This window comes from Cydia splendana, chromosome 3 (genome assembly GCF_910591565.1).
Source record: "Cydia splendana chromosome 3, ilCydSple1.2, whole genome shotgun sequence".
Classification (NCBI taxonomy): domain Eukaryota; kingdom Metazoa; phylum Arthropoda; class Insecta; order Lepidoptera; family Tortricidae; genus Cydia; species Cydia splendana.
In genome coordinates, this window is record NC_085962.1 from 22,757,783 (window position 1) to 22,784,398 (window position 26,616).

Here is a 26,616-nt window from a genome sequence, read left to right on the forward strand (position 1 = left end):
AAAATCATAAAAAAATAATTCGTGCTGTGCGTATCGTTAAGTAAGTTCTCGATTCATTGCTATAAAAAAATAATGGTCAAAGGGTTAACACTGCGCCAATACACAGGAGCCTAAAATGCTGCCCCCCTACAGTTTACTATTTTTTCTATTAAAAGCCTTACCCAGCCCATATGGATTAATTTAACTGTCAGGTTCTCCGTAAGAATAATATAACACACCAATATTGAAATCAGTATCATTTATTTCACACATATACAAAATACTATTGCGGTTCTAGTAACTTTTAGCATTCTTAAACTATTTGAGTTAAGACAAGACGACCTGTATAAAATAGATAGGTAACAGAAATAAGTAACATACAGCTTTAGATATTAGATATTTAAAACCAAAATGCACATAGCACAACTTACATTCTAAAATAAATATTATAAGTATTTTAAATGCTTTCGAAAGTAGGATAAATGATACGCATTCACTTGTTAAAAGATGTATTTAGATTTTTTGTACCCAAAATGATAAAATAAAAACCGGCCAAGAGCGAGTCAGACCACGCATAATGGAGGGTTTTGAATTACCCGGTTTATATTGATATAGAAAAAAAACTTGAAACAATGAATAGAAATTATGCCAACGAACGATAGAAATCGTATAAAACATTATTCAGTCCTCAAGAAAACTTTACACTGTGTTACCAGTCATGTATTTAAGGGATGTTTTATTGACGAGTCATTTGAAAAAGGGATTTAAATTTGAATATGTTTTAACACATTAATTTCATGATATCACAGCGAATAATTAAATTTTCTTTTTGGTGTCTTCATGAAAGAAACTATACCTCTCGCGTCGAATGATGGTCCCTATATGGCAGTTAATATGGACGAGCTGTCAGAATAAAACGTTTGTAGACATTTTTTGGTAATTTATCTCATTAGCTAAAAATACGGTATACACTTCTTATTACTTTAAAATGCTCAACCCCAAGAGACTACTGTCATAGAGACCATCATTAAACGCAAGAGGTATAGCATCGAAGGCACAATTGCATTTGTCCATTGGTTTACATATTTGCTAGTTCAGGACGAATGCTTTAGCCTCCGACCACGCTACACAAATCACGCTAGCTAATCTTAGAACTGATTCTCAACTCCATCAACATGATTTAACCCTTTACCAGGCTGACATTTCAAAAATGACAATCGAATGTCATACTCATCGAAAATAGAACACATGTGCCGTTTGTGAGAAATATATGGGATTAGCCTGGTAAAAGGTTAACTAGATACTTATAATCTGACATGTTGTCTAGGAGTAGGCTCGTTAGGGAAGTATAGTTGAATCATCGAGAGCGTGGAATTGCATATGTAGTAGTATTGTTTGTTTACAGGCATTCTATATTAGAATTTTCTATTTTCTTGTACTATCAGCATACAACCACTACAAATGCAATTCCATCTTCTCGATAATTCAACTATATGATAACTTGCACAAAGGCATCATAAAATATAAGTTACCGTAAAATGTGCCTATTATGCTCCAAGATTCGAAATTTACTTTATCATTATATTGCGGTAGGTAGGTATGTTGATATAGATTATTGTAGATACATATATATATGCCGAGTTAAAGCAGACGATTACTATCATGTTGTAATGAGGTTGTGATATAGTTTTCATATGTTATAACTGTTGGAGCACAATTACCGAGCGGGGAGCTAGTCACATTTTACAGTAAACATTTTGGCACACGAGACCCATGTAGATAATACTTCAAAACGATTCCTTAATGAAACTGAGAATCAAATTTAAAGGACATACAAACAAAAAAAATGAAAGATTATTTATTTCCATTGAGGGTAGTGTTTAGCGCGGCTATCCTCGCCTGCAGCTCGTCCACCAGCGCGTGGCGCGGCACCTCGCTCTCGCGGCGCGCGGCGACGTCCCGCAGCGTGACGACGCCGCGCTGCAGCTCGTCGTCGCCGAGCACCACGGCGAGCGGGATGCCGGCCTCCTCGCAGTGCTGCAGTTGGGTCAGCATTTTTGGGTTCTTTTTATATGATTGCTCCGCCTGGAACGAAAGTGAAAGTCCTTATTTATTTATTCTCTTCAATTAGGCATACTATAATCAAAGAGAATAGAGTCTATAGAGACAGATTGTCAAAGTAAATTATGTAGCCACTGTAAATTTACTGCCATCTTTCGACAGAACATAAAACTGTTAGAACGCCATTTGACTTTGATCCTTATTCTTTCACTGATATGTGTTAACTTATTAAATATTAATATTAACGCCATCTACTCGACTATAGGCCAAAGGTATGATGCAATGTTTTCGAGCGATGGCGCCATAACGCCTATGCTCGAGTAGATGGCGTTAATATTAATATTTAACAAGTTAACACATATCAGTGAAAGAATAAGGATCAAAGTCAAATGGCGTTCAAACAGTGTTAATCTTCTGTCGACAAATGGCAGTAAATGAACTGTAGCTACATAATTTACCATGACAGTAACTCTCTACTTCAAATTCTCTTTGCTATAATGTACCTATTTATAAATGTCAGAAACTACTAACGGTTCTAACCCTACACAGCCGCCCCCAATTAGATACCGGCGCAAGAAACTCGGCGGAACTCATTTAAATTTTTTCATCAATTAAGTACAAAAGTAAAAGAATATGTTGATCTAGAAGAAAATAATAGATGGAAAAAAATTTAAAACGGTCCAGAGCAAACCTTTGAACGTTTTAAAATCCTCTTCAATATAATATTTCAGATATCCTCTTCGTTTTTCACGATTTATATTAATGAAGTCAAACAAGTTTAACCAGATTGTTGTATAACGCATTATCGCAGGCTTTTATCTGTTATTTATAATTATAACCATATTTGAACACTGATATAAAATAACATTTTTTTTAACAAATAAAGGTCATTTTACTGTATTCCCATTTGTCCCCATCCCACGTGACCGCGGCAATACATGAACATGGCAATACAAATAGGAATACACATCATTTTGAGATATTTGAAATGGATGCAAAAGAAATAATTTATTACACTAGAAGAATTTCTAGTACCTAAAAACTAGCTACCTAAAAAAAGCGGTTGAAATCCGTGGCGTCTTGCTTATTTCTTTTACCGAAAAGCGACCGGTAAATATATCGAATGATATTTCATACACGAGCTCCCAAAAACTCATCGGTACGAGCCGGGATTTTAACCCGCGACCTCCGAATCGAAAGTCCGTAGAATAGAAAGTCTAGTGCTAGACTACCAAAGCCAGCAGTAAAGCCGCCAACGAAGAGTTTTAATATTTCGAGTCGTCTCGCGACCGTTGCGAACCGCGTTTCCGAACCGCCGGAATAGTTATTTGTACAACAAGAGATCAAAGTGTGATATTTCTTCGAGTGCTTATTTTGAGTCCCGTGCAAGCGAAAGATTCTATAATAGATTCACGAGCGTAGCGAGTGAATCTAATTTAGAATCTTGAGCGTAGTAAGGGATTCAAAAGCGCACGAGATGTAAATAACTTTGATCTCGTGTAGTACACAAAATTTTTCACCCTAAGCAGTGAGAACATACCTAGAGGGACAGAGATAATAGAACCCAAGTATATCGAACTTGTATTAGACCCCGCATGTTGAAATGAGTATAAAGGTCACTTGAATGTCATTTTGTCTCACTCAGTGAGCAACGTCGCATTTTGCTCACTGAGTGAGACACGATCAGTGAGCAAAATGCGATTTTGCTCACTGAGTGAGACAAAATGACTCAGTGATCAAAATCGCATTTTGCTCACTGTTTTTAAGAAGCAAAGTACCCTTGTTCGAGCTGCTGAGGTGAAAATATAATTGAAATATAGGGGCATGGCACACTGCGTCCGATTCGAACGTCGCGCGTCGCTCCGAAGTTCGTGCGAGACAACGCTATGCGCGTATTATAGCAACGTCCCGCTCGTACGTCGAGATGCGGAACGCAGTGTGCCATGCTCGTTAGAGATGCCTCGTCAAAAACGTGTTCAGAGAGATGTACGTAACGCCCATGACAATGTCTCTCGTACATTCGTATTAAGGTCCGTTTATAATGTATATATCAACCATAGACTAGGAATCCTCTAGACGGAGTTTAGAGCAATTATTTCATGAAACCGATGCTGCCAAAAATACGGGGGTGCGGGGGACGAGGTGAGCGAGGTCCCGTGCCGTGATTGGTCCGTTCAAAGACACGGACGTCACACAAAGACACTTTCGACTTGAAAATGGAGTAAAACTACCGTATTTGTGGCAGAGGGGGTAGAGCTACTATGCTCAGTCTGGAGGATGTTTTGTCTGTGATATCATCAGTTATCGAGCGTGCCAGACACATGCCATGGCAATTAAAATTATATTTTTTATATGATGTGTCTGTCGTCGTCTGCGTGGCCATGTATATACATTACGATAATAGACACTGCATGGAATAATATTATTTTGTCTTCCACGGCACGTGCCTGGCACGCTCATTGTCAGTAGATATACCTTTAGAGCGTTTTCACATTGTCGTCACCGATACCGGGTGTAGGCGCCTGCACCCGCGCAGTCAGCGGGGGGGGCACGCCGCCGGCACGCACACTACAACACGCGTGATGCCTACACATACGCACACTAACAAATATTATGGGTCCGACAGCTGGCGGGGGGCTCCGACATGCCTGAATTTATCGGAAGCGCCGCACCGATATCCGATGTCGGAAGGCGCCTATGAGAAAAACAGCTGCAGGAGAGTGCCATTGGCATTAAGTCCGCCTTTTTGCGGTATTTAATGTTTATTAGTAATAATGATTTATTAAATGCAAATATAAATACAGAGAAACACATCTATCTTATTTTTTACTTCCTTCCGACATTCGATATCGGATCGGACAATGTGAAAACGCTCTTATGCTCCACGACAGACTGATGAAAAATAGCGGGCCTACCTTGATGCCGGCGCTCCAGAGCTCGGCGCAGATCTTCATGCGTTCGTCGAGGAAGTTCTTCTGCGCGGAGGCCACGTACACGTCGACGTCGGCGCCGCGCACGCGACGCGCAGCCGCCGCCGCGCGCGCCTCCAGCACCGAGAACACGCGCTCCACGCCGATGCTCACGCCCACGCACGGCACCTGCCACCGTATCGTATATTATATTATTACATCACTCAAATCTTACAAAAAAATCTCCGAAAAAACATTGCGTGATGTAGTTCTGTATTTTTTGCATGTTATTTGGAGTCCTTGAAGGAATGTGAGACTATGTTTTGCAAGCAATAAAAGTTGTGCTCCCTGCGTAATTTGCGAAAAACTGCAAAAATTTCGGACTTTTTTCAGGTTTTACAGTTTTATTATAAAACTATGAGTTTTTGGTCAAATCTTGCTATGTAATATTGAAAGTATATTAAATTTGGAACAATTTAAGCCCATATGCAGCGCCGTACGTTAAATAGTTCTTGAGATATGAGGCTTTAAAAAAAGGGTATTTTTTTCCTTGGAATTAAATTTTTCGTTTTTCCTATATTTTAAGACAAATATGGGCACAACCGCTCAAGATATGAGATATATTGCAATGCATAAAGTTGTAGCAAATTTAATTACATACCTTTCATTTAAGTGCAAGAAAGGGTCAGTAAGTCTTACAGTTCTCTAGTTATCGTAAAAAAAAGAAATTGCCATAATGGGGAAGGCAACTAATATATTGTTTAAGGCATTGTCAAAATACCTACAAAGGGCAGTACCATCGTCGACAGCACAATCTACGATTAGCTTTTACCGGCTTTCCCTGATAGCAGCAGAGCGATGTCAGATATCAACCATTTTTAAAATGCACTCCTCTCTTCAGCACTTCATTCGTTCAGTAATGAAATCAAGATACAATCTGTAGTTTGGCTTTTTTCTCGGCCCCACTTTTTGGTTGTAGCCATAGATTCCACGATACCGATTCTGATTTAACAATTTGTTATGGTTTTGAACTTACTTGTTTTGATACGACTTTGACGATAGTTCACGGTAATTGGCGTGGTGTTGGTGAAACACACTGAAATTACTGGAAGTCATGTCATTGGATATTTAGATGTATCAATTAGTTATGGATAGGATATTATCGTAATCTTGTAATTACCACGACTCACAGTACACTCAAGAGCACCAATAATCGAGCGCGAGCTAGATATCTAATGACATGACTTCCAGTAATTTCAGTGTGTTTCACCAACACCACGCCAATTACCGTGAACTATCGTCAAGGTCGTATCAAAACAAGTTCAAAACCATAACAAATTGTTAAATCGGAATCGGCATCATGGAATCTATGGCTACAACCAAAAAGTGGGGCCGAGAAACAAGCCAAACTACAGATTGTATCTTGATTTCGGGTCATTCCACCGTTTCGGTTGTTACACTTGAACTCATAAAATAAGGTTTTATTCGATATTGTAACAGGAACTAGGAGGTTATAACTATTGATTCATCTACTACTTTGATAATATTATCTTTTCCTGTACACACATAATTAAAGTATAAGAGCAATAACGACAGAATCACTAAAAAGTATTTGGGCGTTACGCGAATTGGCCTATACCTTCTGACCATCAGTACCAAAATGCATAATTTAGCGAATTTTGTCAAGTAACCTCCAGTTTTATTTAAGTATGTCAAGTAATAATAGTTAGTATAGCCTACTGAAACACTGAAGTAACACTTAGTATCACTTCTTATTTAATTTTAATAAAATAAATTACCTGTTTCGGATGTTACGAGTACGAAATTAAGACAGATTTATACGAAATTATGGCTCATTTTATTGAAATTATTGTCTTTTTAATAAATTCGATGTAAATCATAAGTAATAAATGCTGAATTATTATAAAATACATTAATCTTAACAATAAAAACTGTTTCTCGAAAATATCATAATTATTTTCTTTCGATGCGAATATTTCCGAAAATATTCACTTAATCAAAAAATGGTTGATGGTGACACGTATTCATTTTGAAAGACCTATCCAACGACACCCCACATCACAGGATTAAATGCAAAAAAAATAAAATAATATTTTTTTTGTACAGGAGCTTCCATAAAAAAAAACATTTTTTTGTGGTTTTTTTTCTGACATGAAGGTTTGGTATGTTTTCTATGGAAATAGGTTAGTGTTGACTTCTTAAACCAGTTTTCATTTTTGAACCCTTGGTAGCGTTTATTATGGAATGACCCTTTCATTACTGAATGAATGAAGTGCTGAAGAGGGGAGTGCATTTTAAAAATGGTTGATATCTGACATCGCTCTGCTGCTATCGGGGAAAGCCGGTAAAAGCTAATCGTAGATTGTGCTCTCGACGATGGTACTGCCTTTTGTAGGTATTTTGACAATGCCTTAAACAATACATTAGTTGCCTTCCCCATTATGGCAATTTCTTTTTTTTACGATAACTCTAGAACTGTAAGACTTACTGACCCTTTCTTGCACTTAAATGAAAGGTAATTAAATTTGCTACAACTTTATGCATTGCAATATATCTCATATCTTGAGCGGTTGTGCCCATATTTGTCTTAAAATATAGGAATAACTTAAAATTCCATTCTAAGGAAAAAAATACCCTTTTTTAAAGCCTCATATCTCAAGAACTGTTTGACATACGGCGCTGTAAATGGGCTTAAATTGTTCCAAATTGAATGTACTTTCAACATTACACAGCAAGTTTTGACCAAAAACCCATAGCTTTTTAATAAAACTGCAAAACCTGAAAAAAGTCCAAAACTTTTGCAGTTTTTCGCAAATTACGCAGGGAGCAAAACTTTTTTTTGCTTGCAAAACATAGTCCCATATTCCTCCAAGGACTCCAAACAACATTTGCACCGATCGATCTAGCCCCAAAATGTACAAGCTTTACTTATGGGTACTAGGCGACGATATACATATGTACCTACTTAGATACATAGAAAACATCATCATCACAAATTTTGTGATGAACACACAAATAAATGCCCTTACCAGGATTCTTTTAGATAAGATAACGTAGCAAATGAATTTAGTAGTACTTGTCGAGACCTTCCTAATGAGATGTGTTTGTGTTTTCCATCGAGGAGATCCAATAGCTATCTTCTGCATCATCAGATCAGCTCCATGTTAGCATATTAGGCAAAGTGATACGTTCAAATGGAATACCTAGCTTCAATTTCCACGTCCATAATGACGTTTTATTTAAATCGTGATTTTATGAATTTTATTTAAATCATGATTAATTAAATATCTAATTCAAGCATAACATACCTGTTTATTTTTAGAATCGAACATTCCCACGAGGTTATCGTATCGTCCACCACCAGCGATCGATCCAACGGTCTGGTCCTCATTGCCGACTTTGAACGGTTCTGAAAATGTACAAAAAAATTTTTAACACAATATTTACACGTAATGACTGCTTTAAATTTATACGCTTTTGGGTCTAAAATAAAACGAAATAACATTATCTGACATTGTAGTAGATGTAGGGGTCCACAAATATCTGAACAAAGCCTCTATCACCAAGACGTTAAAGTGCATGCTCCGATATAGACGTGTGCGCCGATTATAAAATGATCGGCGGCGGCGTTTGCCAAAAAATCGGCGGCGGCGGCGTGTTTTCGGCGTGAAATCGGCGTGACCTTGACTTTCAGGTTTCTTAAGAAAAATCATTAATTTGTTGTTTTTCGTGAACATTTTATCAATGCAGGTTACTGGTCAGTTATAGTCAGACCGTAAAAATAATTTTAAACGTCAAACTTCTATGAAATTATGACGTATACATAACACTTGCACTGCGTGGGCTATCAAATTCGCTGCAGACTTTGTTTGGTGCGACTCTAACTACGTATAGTTTGAATATGCTGTGAGTAAAATAGGGTTTGTAAATGAATATAGGATAAATAAATAAAAATAAATAAATAAATATTATAGGATAATTTTACACAAATCAATTTAGTCCCACGGTAAGCTCAATAAGGCTTGTGTTGTGTATAATAACTTATTTTCCCTAGTAACTGGTTTGCATTAAGAGGTTACCTGGTCCCAATGACCTTCGATCTGATCTGTAACTCCCCGTTTTCTCAAGCTTTCCATGGCTTATCCTATTAAAAAGGACGTACTTTAACAAAACAGAACTCCACATATCCTTGACATTTGCTAGACTATAGTGGACTGCTATGGCTTCTTTTTAATGGTTTTCTTGTCGTAGAAGCACCAAGCTCACTGAGACGTATCTTCTTTCTCGTTTTCTCATTGCTGAGGCTCGCGACCACATTTAATTTGTCTCCATTTGGTGCGGTCATAAGCCGTATGGACTGCACGGTGCAGACTGCTGCAAGCCGACCTCTTCATAGCGTTCGACCATCTCACACATGCTCCAACTCGAGCACGTTACCATTCATTTGGCTTTAATTCATGTGTTTCTCCTCTCCACATCATGCGTTGGATATTATGTCCGAAGAATCTAAGGGCTCACCCATGGCATGTTGGTCGTTAAATCGTTTCTCGGTGCTGGATGCGGACTCTACCTCAGTCAACACGGAGTGGAATCGCATTAAAATGGTCTACACAGAAACCAGCTCCGTCGTTCTTGGACTTAAAACACACAAACGAGAAGACTGGATGTCACAGAAGACTTGGGACCTCATTGAAGAAAGAAGGGAACTTCATCTTAAAATCCTGGCGACCAGCGACGCGATATTATTAGAAGACCTGAAGCTGCAATACCGTCTGATCCGCAGGCGAATCTACCGTAGTACCCGGTATGATAAGCGGGTTTGGACAGATGGTGTTGCCGATACCGCCCAACGTGCTGCAGACTCCGGTAATCTCAGGGAGATGTACAAGGCAACAAGAGTCTTAGCCGGAAGCCAGAAGCGCAAGAAGAAACCCCTGAAAGACAAAGAAGGCCAACTGATTGTGACATCCGAGGGACAGCTAGAACGCTGGCGTGAACACTTTGAGGATATCTTCCGCGTCCCCAACGACCCCAGCACAGACAACACACCCGCAGACAGCTCGCCCTTGCTGAGACTGAATATCGACGTGTCTCCACCTACGAATCAAGAAGTAGCGAATGCCATCAAATCGCTCAAAAACGGCAAAGCCCCAGGAGTCGACCTCATCACAGCGGAGATGCTAAAATCTGACTTGCCGACCGCCGTGAATGCCCTTACACCACTCTTGAATAGCATTTGGCTTGCTGAAGAGTTACCGGACGACTGGAACAAGGGACTTCTCATCACCGTGCCAAAAAAGGGAGACCTCAGCGATTGTAGCAACTGGAGAGGCATTACTTTGCTTTCGACCCCATCTAAGGTGCTCTGCAAGATCATCTTGGATAGGTTGTCGAGGGCCGTTGAACCTCTCATACGCAAAGAGCAAGCTGGATTCCGACCCCACAGATCATGCACGGATCAAGTCAACACACTGCGTATCATTTTAGAACAGGCTACTGAATGGCAGAGGGAAATGTACCTAACATTTGTAGACTTTGAAAAAGCCTTTGATACGCTAAGGTGGGCTAGTATCTGGAACAGGCTGCGTGAAATTGGTGTCCCCGAGAAAATCACTAACCTCATAAAAGCTATCTACAAGAATTACTCTTGTAGAGTGACGCACAATGGCCTCGTCTCGGAGGATATTCAAGTAAATGCTGGTGTGCGACAAGGGTGTCTTCTTTCTCCTCTCCTCTTCCTTGTTGTTCTCGATGGCATCATGCATCAAACGATTGACAATAAGCGCCGCGGCATAGAGTGGGGACTGTCCAACATCTTAGAAGATCTGGACTATGCCGATGATCTATGCCTGCTGAGCCACACACGCGCTGATATGCAAGCCAAGCTGGACGACCTTCGAAGTGAGGCAATGAAGGCGGGACTCAAAGTCAACACCCGGAAGACACAGGAGATGAGGTGCAGGGACACAAGTACCGTGCCGCTCCTTATTGGCACAGAGGCTGTGGAGCAAGTCCACAAATTTACTTACCTCGGAAGCGTCGTGTCGGAAACTGGAGGGACCGAAGAGGACATCGCTTCGAGAATAGCTAAAGCAAGAGCAACCTTCGCACAGCTCCGCCCCGTATGGCAATCAAGCAAACTGACACGGAGAGTCAAGCTCAGAATATTCCGGTCAAACGTAAAAACCGTATTGCTATATGGATGCGAGACGTGGAAGGTCACAAAAGACATCTCGCGCCAGCTTCAGGTTTGTATTAACCGCTGCCTCCGCCGCATTCTCGGTATATACTGGCCCGAGAAAATTTCTAATGCCAACCTGTGGAGATGCTGCAATGAGACCCCGATCGACCAGCAGATCAAGCGCCGGAAATGGAGTTGGATTGGGCATACACTCCGAAGGGATCCTGACCACATACCGAGGCAAGCCTTCGACTGGAATCCCCAAGGAAAGAGGAAACGTTGCCGCCCAAAACAGACCTGGCGCCGGACTATTGTTGCAGAGGCGAAGGCTATCGGGAAGACTTGGAGCGAACTCAAGCACGAAGCTCAAGACCGATCCAGATGGCGGCGCACTGTGGACGCCCTCTGCCCCACCTAGGGGACATAGGACAATAAGTCATGGCATGTTGGGAAGAGATGACTGGCGATATAGAACTCTTTGAGAATGGAGGGGTTTGTTCTTCTAGCTGTCCAAGGTATAAGCAGCACTAGCAGCAGTCTTCGTTCGTTCGTTAACAGTTGACGGTGAATACTTAGGATTACTCAGTTACTTTAATTGGTGTGTCAAATAGTTTCTGCAACTAGCTATTCAGTTTCATTTAATTACTAATTGATGTATATTTGACAACTGTAACATAAATAATACAAAAAATCCATTTTGTAATCCAACTAACTTGGAATAGCTAATTAACAACACTCAAGGTCACGCCGATTTCACGCCGATCATTTATCGGCGGCGGCGGCGTGGTCAAAAAGCCCGGCGGCGGCGGCGCGCCGGCGCGGCGCACACGTCTACTCCGATATATGATCGCGACTAAGCAAAAGGTTAAGAAATATTTATAATAGATATATCTATATATAGTTAGCGACATAATTGATTAAATATGCTGCGTGTCCTAAATTGTAAATACCTCTCTGTAAATTACTAATTTTATAAAAAAAATAGCACCACATCCTTTTACATAATTGATTAATTACAAACGCTAATTACCGTGGACTTATCGATTTCATTGTGGATTTAACATGCAACATCACATCACGTGAATACGAGAAAAAACGGATGGCAACGATTTTCATTAATAAAGACTAACATTACGCTAACGCACAATAACGAACTCTATTACCAAAAGCAAAAGGTCCAATGTTGAATGACGCGGAGAATACTACATGCTTAATTTGTACTTACGAGTTAAAACAGCTTCATAGATAACTCCAGTGTAGTAATCGAGCCCTCTCGCCAAACTCAAGTCGAAAAGGATCTTATCCTTAATGCCAAAGAGTTCACAATAGTGCAGCAAGAGCTTGATGCCTTCGAGGCCTTCGACGGCCGCTTTAGTTTTAGACAGTTTCTCGTCTTTGAGTAGTTTGTCGGCGAGTTCGGTGCCGCCGTTCAATCTGACGTATTCGCCGATTTTGTCCGCCGCTTCCGGGGTTACGCCTTTCTCGTTTATCATTTCCGTTCGCACTTCCTCCCATGACAACTGAAATTTTATAAGATTATTGTAGAGTACCGTCGCCCACACTCTTTAACTGTCCAGCGGTGGACCTAATGCCTTTTGTAATAAGGTCCACCATTTCCACCAATGGATAGTCAAGAGTCTTGCTGTTTGTACACTAGAGACATGACAATTTAAAAACAAATCCTTTCTACCGTCGCTTCCATTGGTCCCTATCTGTGATAAACACACAAATAAATGCCTTTGCCAGGATTCGAATCCGGGACCTGCTGCATAGGCAGGTTCACTACCGACTAGGCTAGGAGGGCGTTAAGCTATAGTTCGTTTTTATTTGCATTAGAAAGAACTTGAAAGAAGGTAAGCGATCTTGACATGTCTTTTAAATGAAAAACGCTTTTTAAAAATCAGTAACTATTACTTATGAAAGCAGAAGAATATAAATGATTGTAAGATTCATTAAAATTACTAATTATTAGAAACAGATTTCATGAAATAAAGAGTTGAATAATCATTGGTAATCTATAATTTAATAAATTTAAAAGTAACGTGATTGATAGTTGACCTTTGTAAATAGAAGGTAGTTGGAAGAAAGAATAAAAGACGACTGGCATGGCGGTTAACGGGCATTCGGTTACGGGCAGAGGTGAAGGGAGGACGATTGTGAAGTGAGGTGATTGGAGATTGAACTGTAACGGAATATTGTGATCAGGAAATATATTGCTGTTATGAAAGAAGGAATTTTTATTACAGATCAGAAGTGGTAAGTACCTACAAGTCAGTATGGTATTCCTGAATGTATTATATTATGTAGGTATTAATATTAGAACTGATTGAGTTAAATCTTAATTGCCCAATTAAGTTGTTACAATAGTAACAGTGGTGTAAAATTATTATAATTATATACCTATACATATATTAGTAACACTTATATTGGTTGTTGCTTAGTTGAAATTAATTATCATTTCGTATTTCCTATGTTAGGAAGTTTATGTTTAACGGGCGCTTAGAAACAAAGACACCGTTAATTTTATCAAGAACAAAATAATTGGGTAAACCCATTTCGGCCTAGTCGTTCACTCGAGAGCATTACACTGCAAGTTTTCTCTTCAAGACCAACAGTTAGGTTTTTTTAGTGTTTGCTGTAATGCCTATCCATAATATAATTAAAGCATTCATTACATCGCGGGTAGCGTGAAACCTTTGGAACACCATTTTATTTTGAATAGTTCGGATACCTTTATGATTATTTACAGGTGTAGATCGGATTCTTTTAGTCTATGTATGTACCTCTTATTTGGTTACAACTTTTACCATATTTTCAATATATTACTTATCAATACGTCAGTATTATATAGCGGGGTTAAGTGTTTTCGAAATTATAAACTACTCAGACTGTAAATAAGTAGGAATGATACTTTTACTGGTAGTTACCGACCCGCCGACCTAGCCGGAGTTACAATCGCTGTCGCTTCGACAACGAAAAGCATTATGTCTCTATATCACTCTTCAATATTAGCGCGACAGTGACAGTTGCGTTCCGATCGCTACGGAGCGTAAGCGATTGGCATCTTGGCTACGCGGCCCGTTTCGTATTCCGGATCCCGTTTCGAATATCGGATCCATCTCGCGTTCCTGGATTTCGATCCGTGCCGGATTGGTGTCGGATCAGTGCCGGATCCCGAATTTGTTGTAGATTCCGTTTCTGTACCAGTTCCAGAATTTTCTCGTTTCGAAAAGCCTGTGTTCCGGATCCGTACCGGGATACGGATCTGTTTTGGATTTAAGATCTGTTTTAAACGTCCCGCATTCTATCCCGGAAGCAGTAACGTAAATTAAATAAATAAATAAAACAGTTGAATTTAGCTTAATAAGAACAATTTATATTTGTCTACTATTAACAATCCAAAGATTTAGAACTCTTCCATTGCTGGTGTTGTTTTCGAGTTCCAGACTATGGACCATGAGGAAAAAACATCCAGGCGGCGCTTGAAAACTCCTGAGCGTGGCCGAAAATCGAAATCTGATGATGGACAAGAACGTCGAAGCCGAAGTCGCAACCGCCGCCAGTCCCCGAGGAACAACAGACGGAGTCGCAACCGGCGAAGCCGCAGCAGCGGCAGACACGGCCGAGGCAATGAGAGGTGGCTTCGAAGATCAACACGGAAGGACAACACGGCCAGGACCGCTTTCACGTGGAAGCCGCACAGGACAGGAACGGATGGCTTGTATATCTTTGTCGTCTTCAGTTGTAGATTTTAATAGATGTCGTTTATTGCTTAAACTGCGAATATTTTGGTACAGTACCTTAAAGTTATCTGTATTGACGAAAGTTGTCTCGAGGTACGGATTCACAGATTATGGGGGTGGAATCGTTGTCCAGGCAATGCTGTGGTGTCCTGTAGTTCGTTCAAGTTAGTTGTATGGGGCTCATTAGCCTAATTTATAAGTTTTGATCTTGGTTGTTTCCTCTTTTGGCAAAATGTGACGTTAACGCTGGTAAAGGAAAGACTAAGTTACGTTTCTTCAGTATTTGTTCATAATTTAGTATATTAAAAAAAAAAAAAAAAAAAAACAATAACGATCGATGCGCTATACGCTATACACCGATATTAGTAATACCTACCTACGTAATAATGGGTTGAGCTAGGGCAATATAGGTTGATTTGCGCTGTAGTATACCCATGACATTTCGAAGATATTTAAATGAGTGTTAGGTTAGGTTAGGTTAGGTCCTGACACTATTTAACTGTGGTTTGAATGTACGCTGTAAAGTTGAGTTTCTCATCTTCCTCTGTCGGTTGTCAGTCTGCTTATCCAGAATAACACCTAATTACTTTATAGACGAAGTTTTTCAATTGTTTTACAATTACATGACGTCTGGTAGGTACCAGTGGTACCTAATATATGAATAAACTTTTGACACATTTAGAGACCACGAGGCGGAAGCAGCTGTTCTATACACGCATACATATCTCGTTTAGTCTGCGTTTAGAGTTGTACAAAGAGTACAAATTGTATTGAAGCCTGTTCATCACCAAAGCTAGACCGCTTTCTGTGAAGGCGCTTACTGCATCCCAGGAAGCACTGTGAAATAGTATTGCCGTGTCATCTGCGTAGCACAACGTCTGCATTGGTCAGATCCAAGAAAGTCAAGTCGTTAATGTAGATTAGAAACAAAGTTAATCCAAGTATATGTAAAGTTGTTTGTTTAAAATTACCGACTTGTTCTTTAACCCTAACACATGTGTGCGGCCTGACAGGACAGTTCCGCGTATCCGGGAAATCTACAATTTTCTAATTATTATTAGAATAATATGAGAAACTGACGGGATTTTTTTTGAATTGGCTGGTGTTGATTGAATAACCAAGGTTGGGCCTACACTAGTAAAGTATTCGTTATAACCGTGTATTGATTCGCTTTCAGTATCCTTGGTTTTAAGAAGTTCGTTGCATTTTAAATATTTTAGCTTGGTTATTGTAGCAAGCAAAGGTCTGCTGATTGCTGTTGATCAATTCGTCAATTGTGGTTGGTGCAACTGACGCTTTAAGTGGCAAGTAATATAACGATATGATGATAAAAACTACATATGATGATAAGTATAATATTATCGAATTATAAAATTGCTGGATTATTTTAATTAATGAGTTACGGATTCATGAGTTACGGATTCATGAGTAACGGATTAATGAGTTACGCATTGATGAGTTACGGATTAATGAGTTACGGATTAATGAGTTACGTATTAATGAGTTACGTATTAATGAGTTACGTATTAATGAGTTACGTATTAATGAGTTACATATTAATGAGTTACGTATTAATGAGTTATGTATTAATGAGTTACGGATTAATGAGTTACGGATTGATGAGTTACGGATTGATGAGTTACGGATTGATGAGTTACGGATTGATGAGATACGGATTGATGAGTTACGGATTAATGAGTTACGGATTAATGAGTTACGGATTAATGAGTTACTGGATTAGTGAGTCACTGGATTAGTGAGTTACTGGATTAATGAGTTACTGGATTGATCAGTTACTGGATTGATCAGTTACTGGATTGATCAGTTACTGGATTGATCAGTTACTGGATTGATCAGTTACTGGATTGATCAGTTACTGGATTGATCAGTTACTGGATTGATCAGTTACTGGATTGATCAGGTACTGGATTACTGGATTAAACAGTTAATGAATTATTGAGTTATTGGATTATAGAGTTATTGGATTATAGAGTTATTGGATTATAGAGTTATTGGATTAAAGAGTTATTGGATTATAGAGTTATAGAGTTATTGGATTATAGAGTTATTGGATTATAGAGTTATTGGATTATAGAGTTATTGGATTATAGAGTTATTGGATTATAGAGTTATTGGATTATAGAGTTATTGGATTATAGAGTTATTGGATTATAGAGTTATTGGATTATAGAGTTATTGGATTATAGAGTTATTGGATTATCGAGTTATTGGATTATCGAGTTATTGGATTCTCGAGTTATTGGATTATCGAGTTATTGGTTTATCGAGTTATTGGATTATCGAGTTATTGGATTATCGAGTTATTGGATTATCGAGTTATTGGATTATCGAGTTATTGGATTATCGAGTTATTGGATTATCGAGTTATTGGATTATCGAGTTATTGGATTATCGAGTTATTGGATTATCGAGTTATTGGATTATCGAGTTATTGGATTATCGAGTTATTGGATTATCGAGTTATTGGATTATCGAGTTATTGGATTATCGAGTTATTGGATTATCGAGTTATTGGATTATCGAGTTATTGGATTATCGAGTTATTGGATTATCGAGTTATTGGATTATCGAGTTATTGGATTATCGAGTTATTGGATTATCGAGTTATTGGATTATCGAGTTATTGGATTATCGAGTTATTGGATTATCGAGTTATTGGATTATCGAGTTATTGGATTATCGAGTTATTGGATTATCGAGTTATTGGATTATTGAGTTGAGTTTATTGGATTATTGAGTTGAGTTTATTGGATTATTGAGATGAGTTTATTGGATTATTGAGTTAAGTTTATTGGATTATTGAGTTGGTTTATTGGATTATTGAGTTGAGTTATTGGATTATTGAGTTGAGTTATTGGATTATTGAGTTGAGTTATTGGATTATTGAGTTGAGTTATTGGATTATTGAGTTGAGTTATTGGATTATTGAGTTGAGTTATTGGATTATTGAGTTGAGTTATTGGATTATTGAGTTGAGTTATTGGATTATTGAGTTGAGTTATTGGATTATTGAGTTGAGTTATTGGATTATTGAGTTGAGTTATTGGATTATTGAGTTGAATTATTGGATTATTGAGTTGAGTTATTGGATTATTGAGTTGAGTTATTGGATTATTGAGTTGAGTTATTGGATTATTGAGTTGAGTTATTGGATTATTGAGTTGAGTTATTGGATTATTGAGTTGAGTTATTGGATTATTGAGTTGAGTTATTGGATTATTGAGTTGAGTTATTGGATTATTGAGTTGAGTTATTGGATTATTGAGTTGAGTTATTGGATTATTGAGTTGAGTTATTGGATTATTGAGTTGAGTTATTGGATTATTGAGTTGAGTTATTGGATTATTGAGTTGAGTTATTGGATTATTGAGTTGAGTTATTGGATTATTGAGTTGAGTTATTGGATTATTGAGTTGAGTTATTGGATTATTGAGTTGAGTTATTGGATTATTGAGTTGAGTTATTGGATTATTGAGTTGAGTTATTGGATTATTGAGTTGAGTTATTGGATTATTGAGTTGAGTTATTGGATTATTGAGTTTAGTTATTGGATTATTGAGTTTTGGATTATTGACTTATTGGATTATTGGATTATTGGATTATTGGATTATTGGGTTATTGGATTATTGGATTATTGGATTATTGGATTATTGGATTATTGGATTATTGGATTATTGGATTATTGGATTATTGGATTATTGGATTATTGGATTATTGGATTATTGGATTATTGGATTATTGGATTATTGGATTATTGGATTATTGGATTATTGGATTATTGCATTATTGGATTATTGCATTATTGCATTATTGCATTATTGGTTTAGTGGATTAGTGGATTAGTGGATTATTGGATTATTGGATTATTGGATTATTGGATTATTGGATAATTGGATTATTGGATTATTGGATTATTGGATGAAACGAAGACGGAAATAGAGAATGTTATGTTGTGATGAGACACCGTTTGTGTCATGAGAGTGATTCAGTAAGTAGCACAATAAAAAAATAAAAATAGAATCAAAAAACAAGAGAAATAATGTGCTACACGTAAAATTTGATTAAAAAAATGGTATGTTGTGAGACACGTTTGTGTCATGAGAGTGATTAAAAAAAAAAAAACGAACGGAATCAAACAAAAAAAACACGAGAAATAATGAGTAAAAAAAAAACATAGCAATCGAATATGTACTTTATATGTATTGATGCATAAAAATTATTGTATATTGTTGTATAATTATTGAATAGAAACTTATATATTTAGATGGATTTATTGGATTTGAAATAATTGTGAAGATATAGATTAATTCAATTAATAATAAGAAAAATGTATATAGACAGACAAAGAAATTGTATTAAATGGGTAATGAAGGATTAATAATTTTCTTACTGAATGCCCGATGATTTGACATGCCGAGTGTAAGATTAGATGACAGACGCGATTAGTATGACTGTGCATGAGGACATGCACAATGTCAGGATGGGCGAGTGTAAGATTCATTAAAATTACTAATTATTAGAAACAGATTTCATGAAATAAAGAGTTGAATAATCATTGGTAATCTATAATTTAATAAATTTAAAAGTAACGTGATTGATAGTTGACCTTTGTAAATAGAAGGTAGTTGGAAGAAAGAATAAAAGACGACTGGCATGGCGGTTAACGGGCATTCGGTTACGGGCAGAGGTGAAGGGAGGACGATTGTGAAGTGAGGTGATTGGAGATTGAACTGTAACGGAATATTGTGATCAGGAAATATATTCCTGTTATGAAAGAAGGAATTTTTATTACATGATCGTATTAGATTCATAATTGTTACATATTTGCCGTAACTTATTTATAAAATGTGTTTTTCAATAAAGAGACACATCAAGATTGTTTACCTTATTTCTAATGCTAAAAAAAACGAACTATAGGATAGGAGTATAACACTATAAACTGTCTCGTTTTGTACACATATTTAGTGAGACGAACGGGTCTACCGCGGTATAATTCATTATTTTTATCTTAAATCCAAGGTTTCAGCTGGTTTGCACCAGCCGTGGTCACGGATGACCGACGACCCGGCAAAATGTCAACGGGGATATAGGTAAACTACCCGAAAATAGTTTAAAATGTATTCGGGATAGACAAACAAATAATTGATGGTAAAAATAATGAAAAAGGGTTGGATTACCTCATTCAGTTTATCCACAGTGGAGCAAGTAGCACAGAAGTTGTGTACATACTGCCCTAAGTAGTATACCTAGGATCTCAGAGACCACTTGAAGGCTGTTTATGGATCCGTATGTGCCGCTGTATACTAGTACACGTACCTTATCCAGTTTGTCGACTGTGGAGCAGGTAGCGCGGAAGTTGTCGGCGGGGACCCCGCAGGCCTCGAACATGCCGTCGAGCAGCCGGCGGTGGTTCACTTTCAGCACGTAACGGCCTATGTCCAGCGTGTCCAGGATCTCGGAGACTACTCGGAGGCACTCCGCGTCGGGCACCATCGGGTCGTACTGGCCTGCGATGTCGAAATCCTACAACAACATCTGATGTGAACACGACGTACTCGTATTTATTTGCGTGAACAGGTTACAGTTACATCAGATTACAGTTGTTATATATACATAGTGTCTCATAATTCAACCGTCCACAAACAGCATGCAAATATTTGTTGCATTTCTTAAACTAAGTATTTATTACATTACATATATACATTATGTACCTACTACAATATATTATGAGTTATTCAAATAATCGTGGAGTGAATAAAACATTTTATTAAACAGCCATTCAGGTAGGGTATTCTTACATTTATTAATTGGCAAGCATTTAATGTCAGGTGGCAACTTATTAAATGCACACTTGCTTTTAGCTTTTACTTTCTTACTTATTTTCGTACTTTTAAGCTATAGGTAGGTTATATGCGCTCCAAAATTTAAAGATTTATCTATGCAGCAGACTGTACATGGTGCAATAAAGAGTTACTGTATTGTAACATTATAACAAAAAAGCAGTGGTGGCCGAGTGGATATGACGTCTGACTTTCAATCCGGAGGTCGCGGGTTCAAATCCTGGCTCGTACCAATGAGTTTTTCGAAACTTATGTACGAAATATCATTTGATATTTACCACTAGCTTTTCGGTGAAGGAAAACATCGTGAGGAAACCTGCATACATCTGCGAAGAAATTCAAAGGTGTATGTGAAGTCCCCAATCCGCATTGGGCTAGCGTGGGGACTATAGCCCAAGCCCTCTCGCGCATGAGAGGAGGCCTGTGCCCAGCAGTGGGACGTATATAGGCTGAAATGATGATGATGATGATTGTAACATTAAATAATTTCGTCTCGTGCTAAAACATGATAAAAACACGTGGAACACGCCTCCATTCTCTATACCACGCAGCATATGACGTATAAAATAATCGCATAATCACCGATACCGAGCCGCAATGCTCATGCATATTGAGTAGCCTATAGGTATGTGATAATGAGTGTTGACCGCGTACTCGTAATCTGTCTTTGACCTTAACCGAATAATCGCGTATTGCGACACCGATCTACATACCGGACATGATCTGACCCACTTTACGGCGCGAAAGTAACCTATGCACTTTCTAATGCCAATTCTCTTTGTGGCTTGATTCAGAGCAACGTACAAAGTGCCATTAATAAGTACTCACTGCCATAACGTATGGGCAATAAGGTCGTGTATATAATAATATATAATATAAGCCTTTTATTCAGACAAATTTTACAGTCTAAGAGTTTACATATTATTGTACTTAACTTATCAAATATAAAATTTAACTTATTACTATTTCAGACAGCATCGGTTTGGTCTGTATGCCGTTTGGCAAAGGCCTCTTCCATCCCTTTCCATTTTTCCCTGTCTCTCGCTAGTCTAGTCCACTGTCTCCCTGCGAATTTTACAATTTCGTCTTCCCATCTCATTTTTGGTGGTGCTTGTTTTCTTTTTCTATCTTTCAGGAACCACCATATAATTCTCTTGCTCCATTTCTCTTTGCCTCTGATCATATGTCCTGTCCACCTCCATTTGAGTGATTTAACTTTAATGGTTACATCCTCTACACGTGTTTTAGATCTAATCACCTTGTCGTGATTAGATCTAAAACACGTTTTAGATCTAAGGTCGTGTATATAATACATATTATATAATAGTCAAAATCATACAAACGGTACAGCATGGCTAACGAAGATTTCATCTTTAACATTTACTATTCAATTAATAATGGTAACGCATAACGGAATTCGATATTTTTCCACTTTTGTTACTTTGACTCTACAAACAGTTAGGTATACTTATTATAAAAAATATAATAATATATCAATATTATGAGTTATGAGACAATCTTACATAAATCGACCTAGTCCCACAGTAAGCTCAATAAGGCTTGTATTGTGCGTACAAGATGACGATATTGTATACATATAATAAGACAAATACTTAGAAAACATCCATAACTCAGGAACACATACAGTCTGTGATAATCACACAAATAAGTGCCCTTACCAGGATTCGCACCCGGGACCTCCTGTCGCCGTAAACCGGGAAACAACTATAGAATTTTAATAACAAAACTTCCGCGAGACACAGACATATTAAATATATTAAGAACGGGTCACTCACGTATTTTGAGTACAAAAATGCTCGACATGTTTCACCGTACAGAGGAGTATCATCAGGATCTTGCGTTGATGTTGCGTTTTTAGACTTAAAATACGTGAGTGACGCGTTCTTAATATGTTTAACTATAGAATTTGAACTTTCTATCAAAAAGAAACGTGGTGAATCTACATCCCTTTAAATCCACGATTAAACCCCACCACCACCACCAACACCACCACCCACCACCCTTTAAATCGTGGATTTAAAGGGTGGCCCTTAGCAAAGGATTACAAGTTGATTAACTCATATTCTCCATTGCAACTTACACATTGATAGAATTCCCTGTATCTCCCCCTAGTCATGGCCGGATTGTCTCTTCTGTAGACCTTCGCTATGTGGTAGCGTTTCAACGTGTTTATCTTGCTCATAGCCAGATAGCGCGCTAGCGGGACTGTCAGGTCGTACCGCAGCGAGAGGATCTCGCCCCCTTGGTCTTTTAGGTCGTAGATCAGTTTGGAGTCCTCGCCGTATTTGCCTGTTAATACTTCCTGTGAATAGATGGTATTGCTTTTAAGTATGTTACAGACACCATAATCAAATAATAATAAAACATAAAATTACGATTGGCTTTTAACTTTAAGATTGATTATGATAATGGTATAATAGATACACAGACAAAACCTCCTCCAGACTTAGCATAGTCGCGCTACCCCCTCTGCCACGCATACGCTAATTTTACTCCACATTCGAGTTGAATGTGTCTTTGTGTGAGGTCCGTGTCTTAGAACGGACCAATCACGGCACCATTGTGTTTTTGGCATCATCGGTTGCATGAAATAATTGCTCTAAACTCGGTCTAGAGGATTCCTAGTCTATGAATAGATAGCAGCCAGGCCAAATCCATTTATATTTTAGGTCAAAGGTATTGTATAATTTGTATTGTAGGCCAAAATAAATTATTGTTATATAATAGCTGTTCCAAGGAAGATAAATTGAGCCATTTGAAATTTTCTCCTTTGCCCTATCTATAGCAGGCCTCATATTTTGCATTAACTCCACTGAGGCATACAGAAATAAGTAAGTTTACATACTTATTAAAATTTATCTATGACTGAGGTAAGATATTTTTTTTGTAGCTACAAAAAACTACAGGTTCTTTTTAGCAAAGCTTTGATCGTAGCACACTACTGTGTAAGAACTCCTGTTAGATTCCTTTCATATCCCACTATTGACGGTAGGATACCGTCAAAAATTATATGTGACGTTCCTCGGCAAAGGTTACCTTATGACGGCTGGCGTTTACGTCGCATAGAGCCGCAATAATATTGGAGCGGCGTTAATAACAGGGTAAGCGCCAACCGCCATAAGGTGACCTTTACCCGTGGGACGTCACATATATGTACAGTGTTTGGGTGTGTGTACTGACTAGTCTGACCAGTCATTTATGTAACATAAATCTGCATAGTCAAACCTTCAATTCAAAAACAGGTGTGTCAATACATTCAGCGCCATGCCGCTTGAAAACCGTTATTATCTTCTGCAAAACCTCATTTCTTATGGTCATTTGCTGTGGAGTGTAATCCCGTGTTCCCTTTGGCGTTTTGAGGGTGAACTTCTGTGGGGCAGCATCTTCTGGAGCGAGCTGGGCTTTAAGGGCTAATAGCTTTGCTACCTCTTTCTTTATCTGAAAAAAGATGAAGTTTTTTAAATTCTATATCTTAACTAACATTCTTAACACTAGAATAGAGGCGACTTTTGTTGAAACGTGAGTGCTCGCGTGGGGAGCATTTTGCCGCCCATAATTAACATGATTTTTTTGTTTAATGGATTTTAAATCAGTGTGTAATCATTTTTATGAGACAAAATAAATAAAAAACTATTAGAAAAATTAACATTTATATTTACACTTACAAAAAATATACATGTTTACACTTCAATCGAGTAATCACAGTTTTTAAGTCATGGGAGGCATGGGCAGTAAAATTCTCATAGCGGGAGCACTGTAGGGTTAATAATCATATGGTTATATAATATATTACTTATGTTTTTGTACTGAAAATTGTATAATCAAAATATTCCCATGAAATATAGCATGTTAAAAATAGATTATGCATGATCCATTTAATAAAATCTAAATCTATAGTCTGTATCTTTAGGTATTTAAATAAAAGTAAACAAACAATTTGTACATTTGTAACATTTATTGGTTAACCAACCAAATACAAAACTGCCTGGATCTGTCACTGAACGACCTGACTTTAACCTACATTATTTGATCATGTAATGCTTTCATCTAACCTCCACTGGCTTAAGGAGCGATTTTGTTTACTTTAATTTAAATACCTACAGATAGAGAGTATAAAGAAAACAATAAACACAGGCCAAAACAGGAATTGACAGCACTAAACTATTAAGGGAGTATATTCTATTCATGCATGAAAATAATTTTACATGAATTATGCCATGTTGCAGCTGTATAGGTGCTACTGGCACAAAGATACAATTGAAAAAGATACAACTTGCAAAAAATTTAAGACTCACATTTTAGCAAATTTTACCCAAAACAACATTCATTATTTAAAAAAAACTGCTATTAAAGGGCAAATAAAAGAGGCATTTTATTTAATATAAGTACAGTGCTTTCTAATACCTTGCAACAAGCTGATGTTGTAATAGTCTTAGTTAAAACTCTGTTCATATTGTGCAACCTCAACACGGTTTTATGGATTTTCACAAGACTTATTGCTCGGAAAGACATGCTTGACTGGTTATATCCAATGTTATGCCAAAAAGTCCAATACAGTCCCTTGTCACCACAGCTTTACAGTGTTTATACCGGAAAACAGAAAAATGCAACACTTAAATATTAATTGTATCCAAGTCTCTGATTAATGGGATGGGTTGTACTTGTGGTGACTAAGGAACCATATGTGGAGGTTCATAATAACATTTAAAAATGTATGACAATGTTAAAAAACTACCAGAGGCTATCTACTGTGCCAAATAATATTTACAGTGAATAAATACTTAATCATTTTATACATAACTCACGGACCTGTACTTCAATAGATAAAGTAACGCCTTTTGGTTTTGAGTTCATAACATCAGGAGGTTGAACAATAGGGAATTGTGATACTTCAGCTATGCTGAAACTTCGCATATGGTTCCACCACCTCCGGATATATATGTATTTTCGAAAATCTATTTTGTCTAAGTCTTTAGCAAGTATCACATCGCAATTGCTAGGCGTATAGCCGCAAATGTAACTGTGTTGTGAAAAATGGGTGTCGATTTCAGCTAAATCGTACTGATTTCGTGGACTGCCTTTGTTGGACACGCAGGCCTATAGAATAAATAAAACTGTAATTTAAAACATTCCAAGTATGATCCAATACGATAAAGTATGTGAATGATGTAATGTAATACACCACATTTAATTGTATTACATCAACATTTACCTTTTCGCTCGATTCCTTTGCAGCCTTCAATTTTCTTACTAGTTCACCTTGTTCTTTAATTTGCTGGAGTAGTAATTGTTGTGAATCGGCCATAATTAAAAGCAGAACACAGAGATTACACTTTCATTCAAAAAATAACATCAAGGCTATAACAGCGAGTGCAGTATAACAAAATTATAAAATTGCAGTTAGCCTTTCGCTTTTGTACCTTTCATTTCGTGTACTGTAATAACACGTACTTCAAGAAAAAAAGAGGTTATAATTTTAAGCTATTCAGGCCAACACTAAAGAAGTTGTTTTTATACTCAAGATTCATAAGTTCTCAAGCGATTCCCTGTGTAGGTGAAACAGTGTAACCTGCTAGTGTTGTTTCTACCGATTCTTATGTTAAAACCGGTAATATCACGTGCTGAGGTCATGTGACATCAATCAAACTGGAGTCTGGCTACTCTAACCACTCACATCACATGCTTGATATTTTTCAGTGACCTCTATTATTATAATAAAATAAGGGTGACAGCTGGTAGCTACAGTTACCAAAAGCAAGTAAGTGGCTAATGAAAGTCTAACGGCTAATGAAAGTTGAAGCTTAAAAACGCGGTAATTTAAAAAAAATCTGTAGCAGGGG

At 37.7% G+C, this 26,616-nt stretch overlaps 1 protein-coding gene across 3 annotated transcripts; it reads right to left on the reverse strand.

Moving 5' to 3' along the window:
- Positions 1–223: 223 nt before the first annotated feature.
- LOC134806808 (histidine--tRNA ligase, cytoplasmic) lies at positions 224–26,248 on the reverse strand. Of its 3 annotated transcripts, none has more exons than XM_063780191.1 (9): positions 25,989–26,248; positions 25,586–25,873; positions 24,002–24,214; positions 22,857–23,078; positions 20,232–20,438; positions 12,377–12,671; positions 8,279–8,379; positions 4,956–5,138; positions 224–2,064 (listed from the first exon to the last, which is right to left on the reverse strand). In XM_063780191.1, exons 1-9 carry the CDS (start codon positions 26,079–26,081, stop codon positions 1,834–1,836), a joined length of 1,833 nt encoding a protein of 610 aa, XP_063636261.1. In that variant the 5' UTR covers positions 26,082–26,248; the 3' UTR covers positions 224–1,833. The 3 variants fall into 3 exon arrangements, with proteins under 3 accessions (XP_063636261.1, XP_063636262.1, XP_063636263.1); XM_063780192.1 differs by lacking the exon at positions 25,586–25,873 and adding an exon at positions 25,181–25,349 and having other exon boundaries at positions 25,989–26,231; XM_063780193.1 differs by lacking the exon at positions 25,586–25,873 and having other exon boundaries at positions 25,989–26,244.
- Between the last annotated feature and the right edge of the window lie 368 nt (positions 26,249–26,616).